Raw genomic sequence first — 26,304 nt, 5'->3', positions numbered from 1 at the left:
TGTCACCAGCGAGAACGACCAAAGATGGCCCTGACCGTGGAACGCTGTGGAACAGCAATGATACATTCGCGTCGGAAAGTAGTGCACATCCCTTGCGTCTGCTCCTCACACTAGGCTACACCCCTAGTCTCATAACTGACGAAACAGAGAAACCTCAAACCGTCCCTCCTCACGTTTAAACAGTTATGTTATTGTATGTTTACGCTATTCATAAAAAGGCTAGATTTGTTTATCTTTTTTTTACTTTTTCAATTATCTTCTATTGTCTGATTAGACTCGAATGTGTGCGTTTTTATTTATTTTTCCCCTTCAGTCCTTTTCATTGAGGTAGTTGCAGCAATTGCGGATGCAGTGGTATTCCTCCGCCAACACTGCTGTTATGAAAAAGCTCAGAAGACTGATAGAAGACTGAAAATAGTTACCGGTAGCTATGTCTTCGATGGGCCCAGTCAACTGGGCGTGTTTATAGGCTAAAAGTAACATCAGCTGTGTAGGCTAAAGTATGACATAATATTAATCTTGCTCATGGAGGCATTATGTTGGCTACTTTGTGTAGCCTATTCATGGTGGCATATAAAAAAAACATTCATTTTAGCCCTATAGGCTAAATCCTCCTCAAGATTAGACACACATGAACATGTCCAACTGCCTACTTATTTATACTATAAGACCACCATATTTAAATAGGTCTAGGGGCCCCCTACATATTGACCATATCGATGAATGACAGCAACGAAAACGAAGTCCGGAAATATGCGCACGCTAGCTGTCACTCATATCAGCATTAATGTGACCTGCTCTGACTGGCAACTCAGGTCCTCATTTCAGGACCACGGAGAGCTCCGCAGGTTTCTTGGACAACAAAGCGCCATGTTTACTTTGAAAGTCCCATATTATGCAACAATATTCTGAGATTAGGCCTAATGAGGGGCCTAAAATAAATATCCTTGCAATTACTTTATCAGATGTTCACAGATAGACAATTGACAGGCCTACAATAAATAGGCCTTCGTTGCTAGGAATCAAAGGCTAATCATAACCTAATGATTACATCATTTTACAGATCCTTATCTAATTTTATGAAATCTCGAATATTGTGGTGATAAATCATTTTCAAAATAATCTGGCTTTATTGGGCAATTTTGGGCTATTTTCTTATTTGCCTACTGCAACTAGTGTTACTGCTTGGCCCCAAAAAAACAGTTTGATTATCATTGAATTGGGTTACTATTTCCCAGTAAATAGTTTATGTAAGCTCGATGTGGCCTTTGTAAGTGTCTTTGCTCTTGGGCAGGGCCGGGGTGTGTTCCGTTCGCGTCAACGTTTGCTACGTTGCGTGATGGTTTACTGAACGACACGTTTCGCCAAAGCAGTGCGCGCAGTTTTTTTAACAGCCTGAGGTACGTTTGCTCCCGTTTGGTGGGTGTGGCCTGGCGGGGTGTGGCCTGATACATATGCTACACTTACACACTGAGGTATAGTAAGAACCATATGGCAACTGCCCTCTGAGTGACCATAATCACAACGTTTTTCAACTGGTGGTTCAGTCGAGTACCGGCTTCGTTGAATTCAACGAGCAGGAAGTGTTCCACTGAAGCACATGACAGTCAGCTGATTTAATCAAATCGTTTTACCCCACGTGACTTGGACTTTACGGAAAAGAAATCTGACGATGGCAGGATCCGAGTCGTCAAGTAAAATGCGTACTAAAATTGCCTTTATTGCTCTTTTATTTTCCCTGTTATCGACTGGAAGTTGCAGCAGTCAGGTACCACTTGTAATGTGGTCCAGTGATGGGTAAATATGTTAGTTTGAAAGCGAAGGGATTTTGAGCACTGTGCTAACTTTATCTATCATGCTAAGCTAACCATTCCAGCTGGATTGCTAGCTAGCATAGCTATACTCACTTTTATAAGACAACGTTAAAATGCTAAAGGCATTAGTACCCTTTCAGATATCATTGGGTCTTTATTAGGTATTGATAATCATTGCCGTGTTAGTTGTTGATTTGAGTCTAACTTTGGTAGTTAGATGTACTGTTATTCTGTTGAGATAATATTATGATGTTGTTCATCTTTCCAGGGACACCTTGCCACCCCTGGCATCTCCCGCTGCTGGTCACATAATATCTAATGTCCAGCTGATGTCCTACCTAAACTCTGCTCTTGGGTCTGCCCCACACAACGTGCTGCTCTTCCTACAGGACAAGGTCAGGACTGAGATTAATCATATAATTGTATTCAGTTGTACCACGTAGAAGTGTCTACTACTTGGCAAATACTATTTAAAGCTGGGTCACATAGTATGCAATGCCAGTTATATACTGTAATGTCAAAGCTGTACTCTTGCTTTAGGGACCAGTAGTGCAGAGCTTGGCCAGCTACAGTACAGTAACCCACTTGTGATGCCCTGTCCTGGTGTCCTGTCCTGTTGTCCTGTCCTGGTGTTTCCCACTCTGGTGTCCTGTCCTGGTGTTTCCCACTCTGGTGTCCTGTCCTGGTGTTTCCCACTCTGGTGTCCTGTCCTCGTGTCCTGTCCTGGTGTTTCCCACTCTGGTGTCCTGTCCTGGTGTTTCCCACTCTGGTGTCCTGTCCTGGTGTTTCCCACTCTGGTGTCCTGTCCTGGTGTTTCCCACTCTGGTGTCCTGTCCTGGTGTGTCCTGTCCTGGTGTTTCCCACTCTGGTGTCCTGTCCTGGTGTCCTGGTGTCCTGTCCTGGTGTGTCCTGTCCTGGTGTTTCCCACTCTGGTGTCCTGTCCTGGTGTCCTGTCCTGGTGTGTCCTGTCCTGGTGTTTCCCACTCTGGTGTCCTGTCCTGGTGTTTCCCACTCTGGTGTCCTGTCCTGGTGTTTCCCACTCTGGTGTCCTGTCCTGGTATTTCCCACTCTGGTGTCCTGTCCTGGTGTTTCCCACTCTGGTGTCCTGTCCTGGTGTCCTGTCCTGGTGTTTCCCACTCTGGTGTCCTGTCCTGGTGTTTCCCACTCTGGTGTGACAATGCGCCTCAGCCCCACTTCCTCTTTACTTCTTCCTGTTCTCATACCTACCTTTTTCTGCAGGCTAGAATTTCAGATATGTAGTAATAATGAGACTAGCTATGTGTAACAGTGTTGCTTCCGTCCCTCTCCTCGCCCCAACATGGGCTTGAACCGGGGCACATCGACTACATTTTACATTTCCATTTTAGTCATGTAGCAGACGTTCTTATCCAGAGCGACTTACAGTTAGTGAGTGCATACTGGAAAATACATAATGCCTATACATAATGCCTAACCAGTAACATACATAATGCCCAACCAGTAACATACATAATGCCTAACCAGTAACATACATAATGCCTAACCAGTAACATACATAATGCCTAACCAGTAACATACATAATGCCTAACCAGTAACATACATAATGCCTAGCCAGTAACATACATAATGCCTAACCAGTAACATACATAATGCCTAACCAGTAACATACATAATGCCTAACCAGTAACATACATAATGCCTAACCAGTCACATACATAATGCCTAACCAGTCACATACATAATACCCAACCAGTAACATACATAATGCCCAACCAGTAACATACATAATGCCCAACCAGTAACATACATAATGCCTAACCAGTAACATACATAATGCCTAACCAGTAACATACATAATGCCTAACCAGTAACATACATAATGCCCAACCAGTAACATACATAATACCCAACCAGTAACATACATAATACCCAACCAGTAACATACATAATGCCTAAGCACTAAAGTCCCCATCGAAGCACCGTTACCCATCGCTCCACAAAAACCGCAGCCCTTGCAGGGCAAGGGAAACAACTACTTCAAGGTCTCGGAGCGAGTGACGTCACCGATTGAAACGCTACTAGCGCGCACCTCTAACTAGTTAGCCATTTCACACCGGTTACATATGTAACCCCCCTCTTTTACGCTGCTGCTACTCTGTTTATTATCTATGCATAGTCACTTTAATAACTCTACCGACATGTACATATTACCTCAATTACCTCGACTAACCGGTGCCCCCGCACATTGTACCGGTACCCCCTGTATATAGCCTCGCTACTGTTATTTTTACTGCTGCTCTTTAATTATTTGTTACTTTTATTTCGTATAATTTCATATTTAGTGATTTTTTTGTTGTTGTATTCTTTCTTAAAACGGCATTGTTGGTTAAGGGCTTGTAAGTAAGCATTTCACTGTAAGGGCCAGTATGAAAATGTATGCACTCACTAACTGTAAGTCGCTCTGGATAAGAGCGTCTGCTAAATGACTAAAATGTAAATGTAAAATGTCTATTCGGCGCATGTGACAAATAAAATGTGATTTGATTTAAATTATTTTTAGCTTGTTATATTGTACTGTTTTTAATTAATCTCAAACTCTGAAGCAGATGACACTGACATTGTTGTTGATATGTGCATTTTCTACATAGCTGAGCAAAGATGACTTCACAAAGTATGGAGGAGTTTTTGGAAACAAGCAAGACAGTGCCTTTCCCAACCTGGAGGTAAGTATTCTGTCTTTTGAGGTGGGACATGTTATTGAGATACAAATATGATCAGGGCCATAAATCGTCTCAGCGTAGGAGTGGTGAATAAGATCGCATGGACAGTGGGGATCTAATCCTACATCAGCACTCCTACTTTGAGACGCTTTGTGAATTTAGACCCAGATGTTTATAACTCATTTTGACTCCATTTCTCTACCAGTCTGCATTACAGTCTTCGTCTTCACCGTTGGTGCTGCCTGCCCTGTCATGGCTAGGTGCTAGTGCGGTCCCAGGCCTACTACAGGAGAAGCTGGGTGTCTCCCCACTCAACGTAGACCCAGACACACTGGAGCATCTCCGCCTCAATGCCTCAGAAAACACTTTGCTGGTTATCAACCTGCCCTATTCTTCTGGGTAGTACAATTAAACCAAATGTTTCCAGAGTCCAGGGTTCTGTAGAAATACTTTTTGATTGATTTGTTCACAATCCTACAGTAACTTGAGCATGTATTGTATACTAATGTTCTTCGATTATGTTCCAGTGCTTACCTGTCCTGTAAGGATGTCCTGCGTAACAATGGTACATTTAAGTTTTGGCCATTTGTTGTTCTTTTCAAAATCGTGTTATTTTATGTATTGGTATGTAATGTACCAGTCAAAAGTACTTTACATACATAAATCGTCTCAGCGTAGGAGTGGTGAGTGGGGATCTAATCCTACATCAGCACTCCTACTTTGAGACGCTTTGTGAATTTAGACCGTGTTATTTTATGTATTGGTATGTAAAGTACCAGTCAAAAGTTTGGACAGATTTGAGATTCTTCAAAGTAGCCACCCTTTGCCTTAATGACAGCTTTGCACACTCTTGGCATTCTCTCAACCAGCTTCATGAGGAATGCTTTTCCAACAGTTTTGAAGGAGTTCCCACATATGCTGAGCACTTGTTGGCTGCTTTTCCTTCACTCTGCGGTCCAACTCATCCCAAACCATCTCAATTGGGTTGAGGTCGGGTGATTGTGGAGGCCAGGTCATCTGATGCAGCACTCCATCACTCTCCTTGTTGGTCAAATAGCCCTTACACAGCCTGGAGGTGTGTTTTGGGTCATTGTCCTGTTGAAAAACAAATGATAGTCCCACTAAGCGCAAACCAGATGGGATGGCGTATCGCTGCAGAATGCTGTGGTAGCCATGCTGGTTAAGTGTGCCTTGAATTCTAAATAAATCACACAGTGTCACCAGCAAAGCACCATCACACCACCTCCTCCATGCTTCACGGTGGGAACCACACATGCAGAGATCATCCGTTCACCTACTCTGCGTCTCACAAAGATATGGCGGTTGCAACCAAATATCTCAAATTTGGACTCATCAGACCAAAGGACTGATTTCCACTGGTCTAATGTCCATTGCTCATGTTTCTTGGCCCAAGCAAGTCTCTTCTTCTTATTGGTGTCCTTTAGTAGTGGTTTCTTTGCAGCAAATCGACCATGAAGGCCTGATTCACGCAGTCTCCTCTGAACAGTTGATGTTGATGTGTCTGTTACTTGAACTCTGAAGCATTTATTTGGGCTGCAATTTCTGAGGCTGGTATCTCAACTGAACTTATCCTCTGCAGCAGAGGTAACTCTGGGTCTTCCTTTCCTGTGGCGGTCCTCATGAGAGCCAGTTTCATCATAGCGCTTGATGGTTTTTGCAACTGCACTTGAAGAAATTTTAAAAGTTCTTGAAATGTTCCAGATTGACTGACCTTCATGACTTAAAGTAATGATGGACTGTAATTTCTCTTTGCTTATTTGAGCTGTTCTTGCTATAATATTTCAGAATGGCTGTGTATAGGTGCATTGATCGGTAAGCTGCTATGACAATTGATGCTTAAATTCAGTGAGGGAGATAAGAGTCTCCAGCTTCAGAGATTTTTGCAGTTCGTTCCAGTCATTGGCAGCAGAGAACTGGAAGGAATGGCGGCCAAAGGAGGTGTTGGCTTTGGGGATCATGGTCCAAACACACCAAGACAGTTGTGAAGAGGGCACGACAAAGCCTATTCCCCCTCAGGAGACTGAAATGATTTGGCATGGGTCCTCAGATCCTCAAAAAGTTATACAGCTGCACCATCGAGAGCATCCTGACTGGTTGCATCACCGCCTGTTATGGCAACTGCTCGGCCTCCGACCGCAAGGCACTACAGAGTGTAGTGCGTACGGCCCAGTACATCACTGGGGCCAAGCTTCCTGCCATCCAGGACCTCTATACCAGGCGGTGTCAGAGGAAGGACCTCAACATTGTCAAAGACTCCAGCCACCCTAGTCATAGACTGTTCTCTCTGCTACCACATGGCAAGCGGTACCAGAGCGCCAAGTGTAGGTCCAAAAGGCTTGTTAACAGCTTCTACCCCCAAGCCATAAGACTCCTGAACAGCTAATCATGGCTACCTGGACTATTTGCATTGTCCTCCCCCACCCCACCCCCTCTTTTACGCTGCTGCTACTCTGTTATTTATGCATAGTCACTTTAACTCTACCCACATGTACATATTACCTCAATTACCTTGACTAACCGGTGACCCCGCACATTGACTCTGTACCGGTACCCCCTGTATGTAGCCTCCCTGCTGTTATTTTATTTTACTGCTGCTCTTTAATGATTTGCTATTTTTTACTTTCTTCTTAACTGCATTGTTGGTTAAGGGCTTGTAAGTAAGCATTTCACTGTAAGGTCTACACCTGTTGTATTCGGCGCATGTGGCAAATAAAATGTGATTTGATTTTAAACGCATTAAGAAGGAAAGAAATTCCACAAATTAACTTTTAAGAAGGCACACCTGTTAATTGAAATGCATTCCAGGTGACTACCTCATGAAGCTGGTTAAGAGAATGCCAAGAGTGTGCAAAGCTGTCATCAAGGCAAAGGGTGGCTACTTTGAAGAATCTCAAATAGATAATATATTTTGATTTAACACTTTCTTTGTTACTATATGATTCCATATGTGCTATTTCGTAGTTTTGAGGTCTTTACTATTATTCTACAATGTGGAAAATAGTAAAAATAAAGAAAAACGCTGGAATGAGTAGGTGTGTCCAAACTTTTGGCTGGTATGGTATGTATTCAATAACTTTCTGTGACTCAACAATGTGTCCTGCAGTATGTCTGAGTGATGCATTTTCCGCTCTCCCTAGATGAGGTCATTGGTAAGGTTCTGAGCATCATGAAAGCCCAGAGTGTGCCCTACACCGCCATTTACACTGGACTCAAGCCCTCACGAGTAAAAAAACATAAAATATGCTTCTAATCTACACCATGTTTCAGCATGTTTTCAGAATTGTTGTTTCTACTGTTCCCTCACCTGACTTGAAATAAAGTAACGTGGTGTACTTTTTGTTATTTTCTATTCATCTTCTCAATAACGTTGTAGCTGTATTTTGATTGTGTTCTTCTCTCCTCCTTGCTCCCTAGGTGATTGAGGAGCCGTCCCTGATTGGCCAGTCTTCTATGAGCCGTTCCTTGCTGCAGGCAGTTGTGGATGAAGTCAAACCTCCTCTGATGTTCAATTCCACCAGAGGCCCTTGCATCATGCTCTGGGCCCAGAATCTCAACGTCAGCTTTAGTGACCAGGAATGGATTGACCTCGGTCCATCGACTTTTGCTCCTGGTGGCTCTGTGAGAACGTCTGGGTCCTTCTGTAATGAAACCAACTCGCAGTGAGCCTGATACTCTCTTTTTACTATGACATGACACTTTTTGCTATGTGTATTACAGTATAGCAGCAGTATAGTAACATCATTGATACTACAGTATAATGACATCACTGACACCACAGTATAATGACATCATTTGTACTACAGTATAGTAGCAGTATAGTAACATAATTGATACTACAGTATAGTCACACCACTGATACTACAGTATAATGACACCACTGATACTACAGTATAATGACATCATTGATACTACAGTATAATGACATCATTGATACTACAGTATAATGACATCATTGATACTACAGTATAGTAATATAATTGATACTACATTATAATAGCAGTATAGTAACATCATTGATACTACAGTATAGTAACATCATTGATACTACAGTATAGTAACATCATTGATACTACAGTATAGTAGCAGTATAGTAACATTGATTAGTTGCCTTATGTGTTATAAGTGTTGCATCTTTTAGCACTATCAAATTACCCAGTTGTGTGTTGACCACAATAGGGAATCAGAGCTCTGTGGCGGAGGAATTGGATATTAATCCTATCTTGTCTTTCTCAGGCTTGTCCTTGATTATGGGAGTTCTGTTTCACCTTACAATCCCTTCCGTCTCATGTAAGTAGATAATGTTAACATTTTAAAATAGATTTTGGTATTAATAAAATACAAGTCAAATATCATAGCAGATTATACCAACAAAGTGTAGACCATCCGTTCCTATGAAAATACACCACCTGTATCTATCTTTTCAATGCATGAACAGTTAATTCCTGGACCTTCCCAATCTTATGTCAAGTGTGAGGTTACTAGAGTCTTATAATTTCCAGCTTCTCCATGAGCCAGCGGCGCTACCCTGTGTCTGCACGAAACTGGTTCACCCTGGACACCGTGGAGTTGGTATTCAACACCCTAACAGCCACCTACAATGGCAGCCACGGAATCTATGCCCCGGCAGAGTACTCTTTCCACTGCCAGAATGTCAACAACTTCCGCAATGCACTTCTGGTGCCCCGCAATCAGAATGCAACCCAGTGGAGAATGCTCTTCACTGACTTCCAGGTATGAATGCTTGAATGTCAGCCATGCAAAGGCAAAGAGCCTTTCAATAAACAGGGTTGAACTTCTAGAGTGTTTATTTTTATTTTCTATGCATCCTTTATTTAACCAGGGAAGTCACATTGAGATTGACATATATTTTTCAAGTGAGCCCCTGCTCCAATCCATTGTTACTAATTTTGCCAGCGTCTGGTTCCCCTCATTTCCATCTAGATCCAAGGCTTCAGCATACTGAACGGGACAACAGATTTCTCCTATGCCAGTGACTGTGCTGGCTTCTTCACACCAGGGATCTGGATGGGCCTGATCACCTCTCTGCTGATGCTGTTGATCCTCACCTATGGCCTGCACATGATCATGCAGCTACGCTCCATGGACCGCTTTGACGACCCTAAAGGCCCCTCCATCTCAGTGCCTCAGTCGGAGTAATGAAGACGAGACAATGCCCCCTAGAATGGTCATGCTGTCTTTCATATGACAATGTTGGACCATAGGAGATGGCACCTCACCTAAGTTATAATAATAATAATAATAATAATAGAAGTTATGTTCCCTCCACTTTGATTTGCTCTTGAGTTGTTCAATAAATTCTGTTGTCAGTTGCTTACTTGCTTTAGCCACCGCCCCCGTTCTCTGATTACCAGCTCAGCATTCCCATCCCCTTAGCCTTTATTCTGTGTGTGACCCTTTTTGTCTTACACAAACAGAAAGTCATTTAACAGATGCTCTTATCCAGAGCGACTTACAGGAGCAATTAGGGTTAAGTGCCTTGTGCAAGGGCACATCGACAGATTTTTCACCTAGTCAGCTCGGGAATTTGAACCAGCTACCTTTCGGTTACTGGCGCAACGCTCTTAACCTCTAGGCAACCTGCCACCTAAGGTGGTACATTCCATAACTTCTCATAATTTGCACTTGCCCAAAGGAAACTGCATAAAGTACTGTAAATGCTTCCCTTTGACCTTGATACCTAGTCAGACCACGCATGTGCCAAAGGGGTTTGTTTGTACAAATAATACAGATGATTGTGACAGAGGGAAGCTTTTGGTGCCAATTCAGTGACTGTAATGAATATGATTGCAGCATGTTGTGGGACTGATTGGTTATTTTGCTTGCATTGTAAGTTTCTCAGCTGCTTAATTTAAAGACCAATGCAAGAATTGCCTGTAAATATGAAGTTGAATTTATGTGTGCAGACTTGTGCATTTGACAATGCCTACGCTAAATATTGCTGTTGGAAATGCTTAGTGGGACGAAATGTGAGAAAAGAATGCTGTGCATATTATGCTTTGTTTCAAAAATACTGTTTTACTCAACAATGCTGGCATTTTTTCATTATTGACATCTGTGAAATTGAATTAAAATGTCAAAACTATCAGTGACCCTCATGCCTCTACACATACAAAATAGCGCTCAAATCCAATGCTTTGCCATTCTCTCTCTTAACAATACTAATGTACAGTGCATTAGGAAAGTATTCAGACCCCTTGACATTTGTTACCTCACAGCCTTATTCTAAAATGGATTCAATCGTTTCCCCCCTCATCTACACACAATACCCCATAATGACAAAGCAAAGACAGCTTTTTAGAAATGTTTTCAAATGTATTACAAATAAATATTAACTCATTTAATTTGTAATACCTAACTCATTACTTTGTTGAAGCACCTTTGATTACAGCCTCAAGTCCTCTTGGGTATGACGCTACATCCTTGGCACACCTGTATTTGGGGAGTTTCTCCCATTCTTCTCTGCAGATCCTCTTAAACTCTGTCAGGTTGGATGTGGAGCGTCGCTGTGCAGCTATTTTCAGGTCTCTCCATAGATGTTCGATTGGGTTCATGTCTGGGCTCTGGCTGGGCCACTCAAGGACATTCAGAGACTTGAACCCAAAGCCACTCCTGCGTTGTCCTGTTGGAAGGTGAACCTTCGCCACAGTCAGGTCCCGAGCGCCCTGGAGCAGGTTTTCATCAAGGATCTCTCTGTACTTTGCTCCGTTCATCTTTCCCTCTATCCTGACTAAATCAAATGTTATTTGTCACATACACGTGTTTAGCAGATGTTATAGCGGGTGTAGCGAAATGCTTGTGCTGCTAGCTCCGACAGTGCAGTAATATCTAATAATTTCACAACATATACCTAATACACACAAAACTAGTAAGGAATGGAATTTAAGAAAATATACATATATGGACAAGCAATGACAGAGCGCATTGACTAAAATACAGTAGAATATTATAGAATAAAATGCAGTATATACATATGAGATGAGTAGTGCAAGATATGTAAACATTATTAAAGTGACCGTAAACATTTAAGTGACTAGTGTTCCATTTCTTAAAGTGGCCAGTGATTTCAATAGGCAGCAGCAGCCTCTAATGTGCTAGTGATGGCTATTAAACAGTCTGATGGCCTTGAGATAGAAGCTGTTTTTCATTCTCTCGGTCCCAGCTTTGATGCACCTGTACTGACCTCGCCTTCTGGATGATAGCGGGATGAACAGGCAGTGGCTCGGGTGGTTGATGTCCTTGATGATCTTTTTGGCCTTCCTGTGACATCGGGTGCTGTATGTGTCTTTGAGGGCGGGTATTTTGCCCCCGATAATGCATTCGGAAGACCGCACCACCCTCTGGAGAGCCCTGCGGTTGCGGGCGGTGCAGTTGACGTACCAGGTGGTGATACAGCCCGACAGGATGCTCTCAATTGTGCATCTTTAAAAGTTTGTGAGGGTTTTAGGTGCCAAGCCGAATTTCTTCAGCCTCCTGAGGTTGAAGAGGCTCTGTTGCGCCTTCTTCACCACACAGTCTGCGTGGGTGGACCATTTCAGTTTGTCGGTGATGTGTACGCCAAGGAACCTGAAGTTTCTCAACTGCGGTCCCGTCGATGTGTATAGGGGGGTGCACCCTCTGCTGTTTCCTGAAGTCCACGATCATCTCCTTTGTTTTGTTGACTAGTCTCCCAGTCCATGCCGCTGAAAAACATCCCCACAACATGATTCTGCCACCACCATGCTTCACCGTAGGGATGGTGCCAGGTTTCCTCCAGACGTGACGCTTGGCATTCAGGCCAAAGAGTTCAATTTTGGTTTCATCAGACCAGAGAATCTTGTTTCTCATGGTCAGAGTCCTTTAAGTGCCTTTTGGCAAACTCCAAGCGGGCTGTCATGTGCCTTTTACTGAGGAGTGGCGTTCTACCATAAAGGCCTGATTGGTGGAGTGCTGCAGAGATAGTTGTCCTTCTGGAAGGTTCTCCCATCTCCACAGAGGAACTTTGGAGAGCTGTCAGAGAACCATCGGTTCTTGGTCACCTCCCTGACCAAGGCCCTTCTCCCTCGATTGCTCAGTTTGGCTGGGCGGCCAGCTCTAGGAAGAGTCTTGGTGGTTACAAACTTCTTCCATTTAAGAATGATGGAGGCCACTGTGTTCTTGGGGACCTTCAATGCGGCAGACCGTTTTTGGTACCCTTCCCCAGATCTGTGCCTCGACACAATCCTGTCTCGGAGCTCTACGGACAATTCCTTCGACCTCATGGCTTGGTTTTAGCTCTGACATGCACTGTCAACTGTGGGACCTTATATAGACAGTTGTGTGCTGTGTCACTGTCCTCTTGCAATAGGACCAGCTGGATGGCAAAAACAGTGCTATTAGTACCTAAAAAGTAATATTAATCAAAAAATAAGTATTGACCATGCCAAAAGAGTTGAAAAGGAAAGTTTTGAGGGAGGAAAAGAAAGGTTCAATTCTGGCTTTACTGGCAGAGGGATACAGTGAGCGTCAGGTTGCTTCCATCCTTAAAATTTCAAAGACGGCGGTTCATAAGAACAAGGTCAAGCAGCAGACATTGAAGACAACAAAGCTACAGACCGGCAGAGGGCAAAAACGACTCTACTGACCAGGATGACCGCCAACTCATTCGAATGTCACTCAACAACCGTAGGATGACATCAAGTGACCTACAAAAAGAATGGCAAACGGAAGCTGGGGTGAAGTGCACGGTGAGGATGGTTCGAAACAGGCTCCTAGGGACAGGGCTGAAGTCGTGCAAAGCTAGAAAAAAGCCCTTCATCAATGAGAAACAAAGAAGAGTCAGGCTGAGGTTTGCAAAAGACCATAAGGATTGGACTGTAGAGGACTGGAGTAAGGTCATCTTCTCTGATGAGTCCAATTTACAGCTTCGCCCAACACCTGGTCGTCTAATGGTTAGACGGAGACCTGGAGAGGCCTACAAGCCACAGTGTCTCGCACCCACTGTGAAATTTGGTGGAGGATTGGTGATGATCCGGGGGTTCTTCAGCAAGGCTGGAATCGGGCAGATTTGTCTTTGTGAAGGACGCATGAATCAAGCCACGTACAAGGTAGTCCTGGAAAAAAACTTGCTTCCTTTTGCTCTGACATTGTTCCCCAACTCTGAGGATTGGTTTTTCCAGCAGGACAATGCGCCATGCCACACAGCCAGGTCAATCAAGGTGTGGATGGAGGACCACCAGATCAAGACCCATGGCCAGCCCAATCTCCAGACCTGAACCCCATTGAAAACTTCTGGAATCTGATCAAGAGGAAGATGGATGGTCACAAGCCATCAAACAAAGCCGAGCTGCTTGAATTTTTGCGCCAGGAGTGGCATAAAGTCACCCAACATCAATGTGAAAGACTGGTGGAGAGCATGCCAAGACGCATGAAAGCTGTGATTGAAAATCAGGGTTATTCCACCAAATATTGATTTCTGAACTCTTCCTAAGTTAAAACATTAGTATTGTGTTGTTTAAAAATTAACATGAACTTATGTTCTTTGCATTATTCGAGGTCTGACAACACTACATATTTTTTGTTATTTTGACCAGTTGTCATTTTCTGCAAATAAATGCTCTAAATGACAATATTTCTATTTGGAATTTGGGATAAATGTTTTCAGTAGTTTATAGAATAAAACAAAAATGTTATTTTTACCCAAACACATACATATAAATAGTAAAACCAGAGAAACTGATAATTTTGCAGTGGTCTCTTGTTTCTGCAGCTGTATATATATATATATATTTTTTTTACAATATTGGCCTCTTACACTATCCTTAACATCCCACACACTGCTTAAACGGGTCACACTGTCCAAACATTGCCTCCAAAAAAAACATCTGGGATTGTCATTATCTCCAGGAATATTGCATTATGGTCACATTATTAAAATGCAATAGTAAAGTAAACACAAGTTCATTCTCATTAATTGAACATGGAGAACAGAGCAGCCAATCGTGTAAACCTGAAGTTCCCAGCCAATTTGCATAATTTACGTGCATCCATCCACCAGGTTACCATTGTTAAAAGGTAAACAAAAGGAAGACGGAAACATGGCGGCGCGGGATGAAGGTACAATTATTAGCATCTGTCCACATTGCCTTTTTTTATGTCGCAGTTTTTATCTATTTGCATCAATAAAAATGTCCGATCTTATCTTTGAATGTGTAGCTCCCCTGCGGAGCTTCGCCTTTGGCAGCTGCCAAGAGCGGAAGCTATTTCCGATCCACTGTGCACCTAACCGGCTGGGCAACGACCTGTCACTTCAGGGAGCCCCACACCTGGCCCTGGCTGCTATGACAATCATGTTGTGAGTTTCTCTGTCCTATACTGTCATGTTCTTTCAACCACCCTCTATCCCCTATACCTGTTATACTGTTGATTTCAAATAAACCAATTTGGTTGTTTTCAGCATTGTGTAATACATAATGCTTGCTGAAGCTACTCAAACAGCCAGTTAAAATAATACAAGGCGTCCCATCAGGTTGCTACCATTCTGTATGATGTACAGAAGAGACCTGAGAGTGAAAAGGGATACACTCTTGCGGCAAGGACTGCTGCACGGTTTCTGCACTGTGCTCAGGTAGGAGAATTATGATCATGATACATTTTGATAGCCAACATGTTTTTGGAAAAAACGTAAAGGTTGATCTATTGATGTGAGAAATTAGTCAACTTATCTGCATTAAAAGCACTTTGAAACATTGTCTTTTCATAGGCATGCAGATTGTAACCTCTACATCCCTATCATTTTCAGGTCTCTGAATACCCTTCTCTGTAAATGTGTTTTCTTCCTAACACCCAGATAATCACTCATTCTCCTCAGAAGTATCAGCAGGACAGAACCTGGTGTAAAGTGTACCCTCTTGGCAGAACCCCCTTCAACTCCACCACAAAGAGGTTCAGGACCAAGCCTGTTACAGCCGACTCCAACACAGGGTGTGTGTGTGGTTATTGGCAGTGGCACTCTCTCCAAACAGTCCATGACAGGAAAACACTGATTATCTATTGTATAAATGCATTGCATGTATCAATCTTCAAATATATTGACTACTGACAGCAGTTTTTATGATTCAGTCCTGGGGGCATTTGCTCATGATACTACTCGAGAGTCGTAAGGTGTTGTGGCCTATGAACTTTGGCTCCCAGACGGAGGTAGACTGCCCCGACTCGAGAGGAAAGCCTTGAGGACAGAGGTGTGTTTATTTTACTCTGCATTACAATACAAAGTAATACAGAGATTCATGTAAATGTATCTTCAGCAATAACATCTAATGCCATTGCATGTTTGTCTTACATAGCTCCTTTGTGACAAAGAGTTTGCCAAGCAAAGGACTAGTGTGGCATATCTACAGTTGTTCTACTCCTGACTCTGCTGGGGGTCAACCTGATACAAGCACAAATAAAGTGTTTTTATATATCAGCTTTAATATAGATATTCACCAATCTCTCCATGTATACAAAGTGGACAATGAAGTTGCCGGATTTCTGCCCTCATGTGTATTTGGTGATTGGCTAATGTGTAATTTGGTTAAATGAAAGGTTTACATGTTAAAATACAAATCAAAACATTTATTTCCTACTCATTATTTACCAATGACTGAACTCATAATTTGGAAATGTTAAATATTTTCTTTCACGACAGAACCACTCCACACATTTGAAAAATATGAATTGTAAAATGTTTGTTTGCTCATGAATGTACTGGTGAAGAATCTGATAATGAGCAGTGTTTGCCCCGTAGAAAGTTGAGGTGAGAGTCCCTCACTCCAGATGTCCACGTGGGTCCACTTCTCACAGAGGCACAGAACCGTTGATTGCTTCTTACAATTGACCCTTCATTGTGTCTGACAGATAGAAGTCAGAATTAGTAGCTAAGTGTAGTGAACTCTCACTTCTTCCTCCTCACTTTGGGTTTCTTGACCGGCCTCAGGTATGGGTTGTCAATCATGTTTTCTTCACTGGCCTTCACTGACGGAACCACACCCCCAGGGGGCAGCATGGAATTCTCCTTATCAGCTCCAGGATCATCCTGAATTTGAATAAAAAGGTATAGATGAGGAAAATAAACGTAATTTAAAAAATATCTAATTTACAACTAGCCTGGCCCTGGACTCCATATTAGAGATGGATACTAGCAGTGTCATCCCAATAAGGATGTAGCAATCAACACCAGGTACATTTGAATATACACTGTGTATACCAAACATTAGGAACACCTTCCTAATATTGAGTTGCACCCCCCACCCCCCACACCTTTTACCCTCAGAACAGCCTCAATTCGTTGGGGTGTCAAAAGTGTTCCACAAGGATGATGGTCCATGTTGACTCCAATGCTTCACACAGTTGTGTCAAGTTGGCTGGATGTCCTTTGGGTGGTGGACCATTCTTGATACACTCGGGAAACTGTTGAGCGTGAAAAACCCAGCAGCGTTGCAGTTCTTGACACAAACCAGTACGGCTGGCACCTACTACCATATCCTGTTCAAAGGCACTTAAATCTTGCCCATTCACCCTCTGAATTGCACACATACACAATCCATGTTTCAATTGTCTCACAGCTTAAAGAATAATTTAACCTGTCTCCTCCCCTTCATCTACACTGATTGAAGTGGATTCAACAAGTGACATCAATAAGGGATCATAGCTTTCACCTGGTCAGTCTATGTCATGGAAAGAGCAGGTGTTCCTTGGTTTTTCTGTTGAAAGGTTAATTCTGTATAGGCCTAACCACATTGCACTGCAGATAATATAACTCGGGTTAAATATTTCCCTTGGCCCATGTCCCTGACTCACATTGAGGTTGTTGCCTGGCGTGTTCTCGCTGTCGGTCTGGTCGTCCTGTTCAGAGGAGTCTGTCTCCTCCAGAGTCTGCAGCTCCAGTTCTGAGGGCAGCAGGGCACTGAGGTACGGGATGGAGCTGGGCCGCGCTGCGATCACTGGCAATCACAATAACAAAGGCATCAGTATTATTACCAATGCAAACACAGGCACACACTCTCTGTAGTAAGAAATTAGATGAGTGGGAACTGAAAACTTCCATATTAGAAGCATTTTCGTACAGATTGTGAAAGAATGAAGGGAAAAATGTAACAGAATGAGAACCACAACAACGAGCGCTCGCTCACATGGAAAGGCAGTGATGTCATCCTTGAAAAGGCTCTGTGTTTCTCCGGTCTTGGCCATGAAGCGTGTGAGAGCTCGCTCCACGTCTCTCCTCTGAGAGGCTGCCTTCTCTCGCACCACCTGGTAATCTGACACAGGCTCCCGAAACGTCTGTGACAGAAAGACAACAGGGAGGAAACTCACTCAGCTTGTTCATCTTTTAAAAATATTTTCACTAGACTACTGGAAAAAAAGTGTAAAAGAATATAAATACTAAGATAAGTATGTTTCTGGCTGGGAAAACTGTAAGAAGTGTGGTTGACTCACTGGAGTTTTGATGTAGGTGTGAGGATCAGGGAACTCAGGGAAGTGGCTGGGGATGTGGAAGGGATGAGTGCGTTTCTGTCCAGCGATCAAGGCCTTCGGGATCACAGGAGCATTCGTTACTGGAGCTGAAAAATACACAGATTGTCAGGTAGGCAACTAGGCATCACACTTACTTTCATTCTAGGACCAGTCACTATTGCTCGATAGTGTTGTGTTTTGTGCTCAATTCTAGTCAAAGGGTGTTTTCACATAGTTCTTTAAAAATAACAGATCTCAGTCCTCTTTAAAGTGAACTTTTTGGTTTTAAAAAAAGCAAAAGAACTCAGTTCTCTTTGTATTCACACTGCCATTGCCTTTGAATGAGGACTCAACTCTTTTGCCAGTTCAATTCACCCATTTTGTGGTCCGAGTCCTTTTTGCATTCACATTGCTATGTTTAGAAAGGAACCAAGATCTTTTTCCAAAATTCAGTCAATGCACTCTGGGTTTTTACAAAGTTCAGGACAAGCCATTTCATCAATACGTGTTATCGGACACCTAGATATACAGTTGAAGTCGGAAGTTTATATACACTTAGGTTGGAGTCATTAAAACTTGTTTTTCAACCACTCCACAAATTTCTTGTTAACAAACTATACTTTTGGCAAGTCGGTTAGGACATCTACTTTGTGCATGACACAAGTAATTTTTCCAACAATTGTTTACAGACAAATTCTTTCACTTATAATTCACTGTATCACAATTCCAGTGGGTCAGAAGTTTATATACACTAAGTTGACTGTACCTTTAAACAGCTTGGAAAATTCCAGAAAATGTCATGGCATTAGAAGCTTCTGATAGGCTAATTGACATAATTTGAGTCAAATTGGAGGTGTACCTGTGGATGTATTTCAAGGCTTACCTTCAAACTCAGTGCCTCTTTGCTTGACATCATGGGAAAATCAAAATAAATCAGCCAAGACCTCAGAAAAACAATTGTAGACCTCCACAAGTCTAGTTCATCCTTGGGAGCAATTTCCAAATGCCTGAAGGTACCACGTTCATCTGTACAAACAATAGTACGCAAGTATAAACACCATGGGACCACGCAGCCGTCATACCACTCAGGAAGGAGACGCGTTCTGTCTCCTAGAGATGAACGTACTTTGGTGCGAAAAATGTGCAAATCAATCCCAGAACAACAGCAAAGGACCTTGTGAAGATGCTGGAGGAAACAGGTACAAAGGTATCTATATCCACAGTAAAACAAGTCCTATATCGACATAACCTGAAAGGCCGCTCAGCAAGGAAGAAGCCACTGCTCCAAAACCGCCATAAAAAAGCCAGACTACAGTTTGCAACTGCACATGGGGACAAAGATCATACTTTTTTGGAGAAATGTCCTCTGGTCTAATGAAATAAAAATATAACTGTTTGGCCATAATGACCATCGTTATGTTTGGAGGAAAAAGCAACATCTCAAGACATCAGTCATGGTCATTGTCCTTTTGGAAGACCCATTTGCGACCAAGCTTTAACTTCCTGACTGATGTCTTGAGATGTTGCTTCAATATATCCACATAATTTGCCTTCCTCATGATGCCATCTATTTTGTGAAGTGCACCAGTCCTTCCTGCAGCAAAGCACCCCCACAGCATGATGCTGCCACCCCCGTGCTTCACGGTTGGCATGGTGTTCTTCGGCTTGCAAGCAGCCCCCTTTTTCCTCCAAACAACGATGGTCATTATGGCCAAACAGTTCTATTTTTGTTTCATTAGACCAGAGGACATTTCTCCAAAAAGTACGATCTTTGTCCCCATGTGCAGTTGCAAACCGTAGTCTGGCTTTTTTTTAATGGCGGTTTTGGAGCAGTGGCTTCTTCCTTGCTGCGCGGCCTTTCAGGTTATGTCGATATAGGACTTGTTTTACTGTGGATATAGATACTTTTGTACCGGTTTTCTCCAGCATCTTCACAAGGTCCTTTGCTGTTGTTCTGGGATTGATTTGCACTTTTCGCACCAAAGTACGTTCATCTCTAGGAGACAGAACGCGTCTCCTTCCTGAGCAGTATGACGGCTGCGTGGTCCCATGGTGTTTATAATTGCGTACTATTGTTTGTACAGATGAACGTGGTATCTTCAGGCGTTTGGAAATTGCTCCCAAGGATGAACCAGACTTGTGGAGGTCTACACATTTTTATTCTGAGGTCTTGGCTGATTCCTTTTTGATTTTCCCATGATGTCAAGCAAAGAGGTACTGAGTTTGAAGGTAGGCCTTGAAATACATCCACAGGTACACCTCCAATTGACTCTAATGATTTCAATTAGCCTATCATCAGAAGCTTCTAAAGCCATGACATCATTTTCTGGAATTTTCCAAGCTGTTTAAAGGCACAGTCAACTTAGTGTATGTAAACTTCTGACCCACTGGAATTGTGATACAGTGAATTATAAGTGAAATAATCTGTCTGTAAACAATTGTTGGAAAAATTACTTGTGTCATGCACAAAGTAGATGTCTTAACCGACTTGCCAAGACTATAGAACTTTGTGGAGTAGTTGAAAAATGAGTTTTAATGACTCCAACCTAAGTGTATGTAAACTTCCGACTTCAACTGTATATATATTATTACTTTTTACTCTGCCCCGCTCCATCCTTGACTTTTCCTAAATAAGTCTATATTTTAATTTTATTTAACCTTTATTTAACTAGACAAGTCCATATAACATACTGTTGGGCCGTTGCCTCTCCTTCTCCCGACAGTGGGGCCTGCTCCACTCCTTCTTCCGACAGTTGAAAGTGCAGTGCCCAGCTGATAATCACCCCGATAATTGCCTCGAAAGTGAACCTAAACTATACTGAAACTAATTTCACATACAACAGAGTAAATAAATGAAGTAAAGTATGAGGGGGAGAATGGGTGCGCTGATGAATGAGGGGATGCGAACGATGCAGAATTATGTCATCACCAATTGTGAATGAAGAACAGGGCGGGCCATTCTATTGTATTGATCCATTCTAATTATAATCTTAAAATGGTATGTACCCTATATCCGTCCACCGAATCAAAGCAGTCTTATCAGTCTACTCTGGCCTACTTGGAGTAGGCTACACAGTGAGAGCGTGCATAATTGTACACGCTGAACAGTTTTCTATATCTGGGAAAATATCCACATCGGGCAGCAGGTGAGCGCGTGTCAGAGACCTTACGTTGGCAAGGAGAGAAATGTCACCATGGACATTAACTTTACTGTCATTGTCGAACAATATGCTTGCAAAGAAAACAAGTCTGTTTGGCACCATGAACAAAGTGAGATGGGACCTTCCTCCCTCTGCGCAAAATAAGGCACCTGCACAGCCGTTGTTACAACGTTGCTGAAGAATGACAAGACTATGACAAGACTATGGGAACACAATAAAGAGAAAAACTGAGACTATTACGCACTACAACCAAACAAAGGTCACGTGTAGCGCAGGTGGTAGAGCAATTGCGCTTGCAACGCCAGGGTTGTGGGTTTGATTCCCACTGGGGACCAGTACAAAAATGTATGCACTCACTACTGTAAGTCCCTCTGGATAAGAGCTTCTGCTTAATTACAAAAAAAGTATGTCAAAGTGTATCAAGCAAGTGAAAGTTATGAAAATTGTGTCAACTGTTAGGACAAGGGATAACAGCTAAATAAAATCCAATTGATGCCATTGTGTGGAAATGCACACAATATGAGCACGAGCTGACAATAACTGACTCTTTTTGACTGCTGTCATATCGACACATTCATTATAATGCCATTATTGCTTTTGTGCCGAGTTTCACTATTTATCAAGGAAACTTGGCACTTATAATGATGTTGAGGCTACTGATGTTTTCACCGCGTGTATTTTATTTTATTTATTTTTTGGGGGGGGGTTCATCGAAGCCCAGCGGTTCTAGTGTTAAGAGCTAGAATTGATTTTCTACCTTATGTTGTGATTCTCACCAAATATGTTGTCTTCTCACACTATTCAAACCCCACAATCGAATAAACAGCTTATGAAGCTCTCTTATATATCACATTTTTCAAACAAATAATCTTAATTAAAAACTCCACACATATTTTGGAATTTCTGTGCATCCTTGACAATCGCTAATCAATATCCCAAAACAGCATCAATTTCTTTACGCGAACCTGCACATCATCTTCTCTCTTTTGTAGCACCAATGTGAGGGGTTATGGCAGGGGGAAATGTGTTGCAGTAGACCCTCCCCCCCACTAACAGTAAAGACATACTCACGGGCAGTTATAACCATCCTCTGTGATCTCTTGGCATACACTGGCAAAGTGTTCACATTGAAACCTGTGGTGATACATGAAACATAAGTTAATGAAGGCAAATTAAATAGAGATTTCATTTTCAAGCTGTATTTCTTTAGCATCTTTCCTGAGGTTAAACTCACCCATTTCAATGAGTGTGACCACAGTGTCAGAGAGGGTGGGTGTGATTCTGGCTGTGTGTTCACAGTAGGCCTTGGCACAACGTCCCACTTCAGATATGTCTGAAAAAGCATAGGGAATAGACACCAATTAGTGGTCAGTAATACAGACAATTGTGATGATTTCTTAAAAGGCCTAGTCACGGCTTGTTGTTTAATTCAAGCCAGCAAAGGTTATTGTTAGTTTAATCCCAAACTGAAAACATTTATGAATGACATTTTCAATAACATCAAAACAATGGTTACATACAGCTCTGGATCATCTCAGTGAGTGATTCCACGGCTGCCTTCTCTGCGCTTTCGAACCCACACTCCGTCAGCAGAGAGCTCACCACCACTTGGAGGGTGCGACGCCGGGCAAGTTGGTAGTTCTCTGCCGGGCTGGACGTCGCCTTACCACCGCCCGAACGCTGTAAAACATACAGATGTGGTGAGTGAGACAACCCTTTCTCTCAGGGTTAGCTAACTACAGTTGCTAGCTATATGTCTAGTCAGCATTTTTGACGTCGACACCAGTTTACAAATCGCATGACATGGGATTGTGAACAGCAAGTCAACCACCTTAGGTAGCTAACAGTTACAACATTCGTTTAAACGTAACGTTAGCTAGTGGAAGGCTTTCATTTGATGAGGCAAAACAAAAAAATGTCTAGCGTATTTTAATTTGCTAGTTAGCTAACCTTACATAGCTATGACAAAATATTTTATTTACCCCTACTACAGCACTGAATCCACCCGCCATCACCGCAGGGTCCGCCATCTGCACGGTATGGTGTTTATTTGCCCTCAACTAGCTAGTTATTTCACAAAGTTACGCCTTTCTGACTAACTAATAAATTATGATTAACGCGTTAGCTAGCTAGGCACAGCCAGAAAAACAACACTGGCGTCATTTCCCGCAGGACAGGCAGTTTCTGCTTATGAGATAGATTTGCTGCCACCTACTGCATGAACTGTCTAAAAATCGAATCAAATCAAATGAAATTGTATTGGCCACATGCGCCGAATACAACAAGGTGCAGACATTACAGTGAAATGCTAACTTACAGCCCTTAACCAACAGTGCATTTATTTTTTAATAAAAAAGTAAAATAAAACAACTAAAAAGTGTTGAGAAAAAAAGAGCAGAAGTAAAATAAAATAACAGTAGGGAGGCTATATATACAGGGGGTATCGGTGCGGCTAGTTGAGGTAGTTGAAGTAATATGTACATGTGGGTAGAGTTAAAGTGACTGTGCATAAATTAGCTGTTCAGGAGTCTTATGTCTTGGCAAGTGAATGTGAGTTAAACCCAATTATATCTATTACATTTACATTTACGTCATTTAGCAGACGCTCTTATCCAGAGCGACTTACAAATTGGATTAACCTACATCATTGGCAGTGGTGTAAAGTACTTAAGTAAAAATACTTTAAAGCACTACTTAAGTAGCTTTTTAGGCTATCTGTACTTTACTATTGATATTTTTGACTACTTTTACTTTTACTTCACTACATTCTTAAAGAAAATAATATACTTTTTACTCCATACATTTTCAATGACACCCAAAAGTACTCATTACATTTTGAATGCTTAGCAGGACAGGAAAATTGTCAAATTCACACACTTATCAAGAGAACATCCCTTGTCATCCCTACTGCCTATGATCTGACCGACTCACTAAACACACATGCTTTGTTTGTAAATTATGTCTGAGTGTTGGAATGTGCCCCTGGCTATCCGTAAATAAAATGGTGGCGCCTGGTTTGCTTAATATTAAGGATTTTTAAATGATTAATACTTTTACTTTTGATACTTAATTATATTTGAGCAATTACATTTACTTTTGATACTTAAGTATATTTAAAACCAAATACTTTTAGACTTTTATTGAAGTAGTATTTTACTGGGTGACTTTCACTTTTACTTGAATAATTTCCTATTAAGGTATCTTTATTTTTACTCAAGTATGACAATTGTGTACTTTTTCCACCACTGATCATTGGTTAAATCTGACCTCAACTTCAAGTCTTTGAATACTGTATGGAACTTTTGTCCTCTTTATGTACACCAATTAATTAGCATTTCAGCGTTCCTGTCCCTTTTCAAAATGTGTGTCCTCTCTGAAACCTAGAGTATATAAACCTTGGATTGCTGATGCTATGTATTGGCCAATGAGAGGCTTTGAAGCCACTGGCCTCTTTATTGGTACACCTCAGAATGAGGTGTGGAATGAATGGAATTCTACAGTATTTCAATTAAATGTTTCAAGGACAGAATTACATAATTACATGTTTTTATGTATTTATTTACTGTAGGGGGAACAGTAACATTAGTACGCTCTAAAAAATCAACCTTAAGGAAAATGTTTTTATATATTTATTTATTTATGTTCAGTTCATATAATATAATTTAAAAGTATGCATTAAGGTGTCTGTAATAGAATATACTTGGCAAAAACGAAAGTAGACATTTATAAATGCATTTCTTTAGCTGCGCAGTGGCCTTAAAACAGAGCCCCGTCAGTCATCTAGGGTGTATATACATCATTGGGCAGGCTACTTTAGGCTACTCACAACACTGTTTGACATGAACCACATCATGACCCAGTGGTAACATAAAATAGGTTTATTAGGTCGCCAAAAGAAAATACAAATTCTCAGTCAGTCACAGAGCTTCTGCTGCCCAGCAGCCAGTCATAACTGTAGCCTGTTGTTGCATCGGTCCATCTATCCATCCATCCATCCATCCATCCATCCATCCATCCATCCATCCATCCATCCATTCCGTCTCTTCTCTTCTCATTGCTAATAAGTCAAGGGGTCCCTAAACATGGCCAAATTATCATGATAAAATCATCAAGTGCAATCCCTTTTGATTGCCGGGGTGATTTAGCTTATTTCACCACATTTTGTGTTCTAAGTGTTGGTTTCATTAGTGTTCAATCAACATGAGAAGGAGTTGCAGTGCATCTTCAACAGGCATGTGACCTGATAGATGCCCTCCTCTGACGACCTTCCAGTGGCTTCTTAGCGTCAATCTCCGTTTGCAGCTCATCCACAACATCAGGCTCGTCAGTGGTTATCTCTGGCTCCAGCATTTGCCTCTTCTTCTCCTCTGTGATCAGCTTGATCATTTCCTCGTCTAATGGTTCCTGTTCACAAAATGGCATGCATACCGTTTCCACCAGTCCACCGACCACTCCAAACAATGCCAGGGTAGAACCCAGCAAGTACACCTTCATCATGCCCCGACTGGGCCTCTGGCTCAGGATCTCTTTAGCGAATGGAATTATCTCGTTTATGGTCTCCATTGTCTTAAGTTGAGTCTATGGAGGGAAAATAACATGTAATAATTAATAGGCTATTCAATCGCTCTGCAAATAAAAAAACAAAAAAATAATTAGTACTGACCACTGTGCGTACATTTTATGATCATCATAATGCATTAAGTAATATCAGTGAAAATATCTCAAATATTCGGACAATGTAGATTCCACTGTATAATTCTAAATAAGATTGAATGAAGAGTGCACAGAAGAGCAGAAAATATTTAAATGTACTTACGTGTGTAGGGACCTGTTAAATGATTTCTTTAGATTTCGTCTTAGTCAAGCATCCACACGCAAAGATGCAATGAGAGGTGCTGGGTTTTATACACAATGAGATCCATGTCAACTCCCACATAGTGTGAAATTATGAATATTCATGACAGAGTGTTTAGAGCAAATGCAGTGGTGGAGGCAACTGCTTTGAGGCAATGTCTTCAATGTCTGGTGCAATGGGCATTTGTCCAGGAAACAGCCAAGATTGGGTACAAAGGCAAGGTCATCGAAACCCCCATCTTGCCAAAATATATTGTGCAAGTAATATCACGTGAGTCACATGT

At 42.0% G+C, this 26,304-nt stretch overlaps 3 protein-coding genes and 1 pseudogene across 4 annotated transcripts; 2 read left to right on the top strand and 2 right to left on the bottom strand.

Annotated features, from left to right (window-relative positions):
* Positions 1-1,649: 1,649 nt before the first annotated feature.
* On the top strand, positions 1,650-10,638 carry LOC311148215 (V-type proton ATPase subunit S1-like). The gene is made up of 10 exons (XM_084185103.1): positions 1,650-1,797; positions 2,083-2,209; positions 4,443-4,517; positions 4,720-4,913; positions 5,042-5,079; positions 7,673-7,758; positions 7,950-8,194; positions 8,769-8,822; positions 9,035-9,266; positions 9,477-10,638. Exons 1-10 carry the CDS (start codon positions 1,673-1,675, stop codon positions 9,690-9,692), a joined length of 1,392 nt encoding a protein of 463 aa, XP_084041229.1. The 5' UTR covers positions 1,650-1,672; the 3' UTR covers positions 9,693-10,638.
* A 4,060-nt stretch (positions 10,639-14,698) lies between these two features.
* Positions 14,699-15,925, top strand: LOC311147448 (ciliary microtubule-associated protein 3-like; annotated as a pseudogene). The gene is made up of 5 exons: positions 14,699-14,862; positions 15,040-15,138; positions 15,361-15,496; positions 15,633-15,751; positions 15,857-15,925. The product of its transcript is annotated as a ciliary microtubule-associated protein 3-like (transcript).
* Positions 15,926-15,963: 38 nt separating this feature from the next.
* LOC311147447 (transcription initiation factor TFIID subunit 8-like) lies at positions 15,964-23,329 on the bottom strand. Its single transcript, XM_084184143.1, has 8 exons — positions 23,149-23,329; positions 22,687-22,846; positions 22,401-22,499; positions 22,238-22,300; positions 17,988-18,112; positions 17,684-17,831; positions 17,352-17,494; positions 15,964-16,587 (listed from the first exon to the last, which is right to left on the bottom strand). Exons 1-8 carry the CDS (start codon positions 23,194-23,196, stop codon positions 16,447-16,449), a joined length of 927 nt encoding a protein of 308 aa, XP_084040269.1. The 5' UTR covers positions 23,197-23,329; the 3' UTR covers positions 15,964-16,446.
* Positions 23,330-25,217: 1,888 nt separating this feature from the next.
* On the bottom strand, positions 25,218-26,031 carry LOC311147307 (uncharacterized protein). The gene is made up of 2 exons (XM_084183991.1): positions 25,983-26,031; positions 25,218-25,744 (listed from the first exon to the last, which is right to left on the bottom strand). The coding sequence occupies exon 2, from the start codon at positions 25,727-25,729 to the stop codon at positions 25,391-25,393; it is 339 nt and encodes a 112-aa protein (XP_084040117.1). The 5' UTR covers positions 25,730-25,744; positions 25,983-26,031; the 3' UTR covers positions 25,218-25,390.
* Positions 26,032-26,304: the final 273 nt, after the last annotated feature.

Source organism: Coregonus lavaretus, assembly GCF_964263955.1.
Source record: "Coregonus lavaretus genome assembly, chromosome: 20".
NCBI classification, from domain to species: domain Eukaryota; kingdom Metazoa; phylum Chordata; class Actinopteri; order Salmoniformes; family Salmonidae; genus Coregonus; species Coregonus lavaretus.
This window is presented reverse-complemented; position numbering and strand designations above follow the sequence as displayed.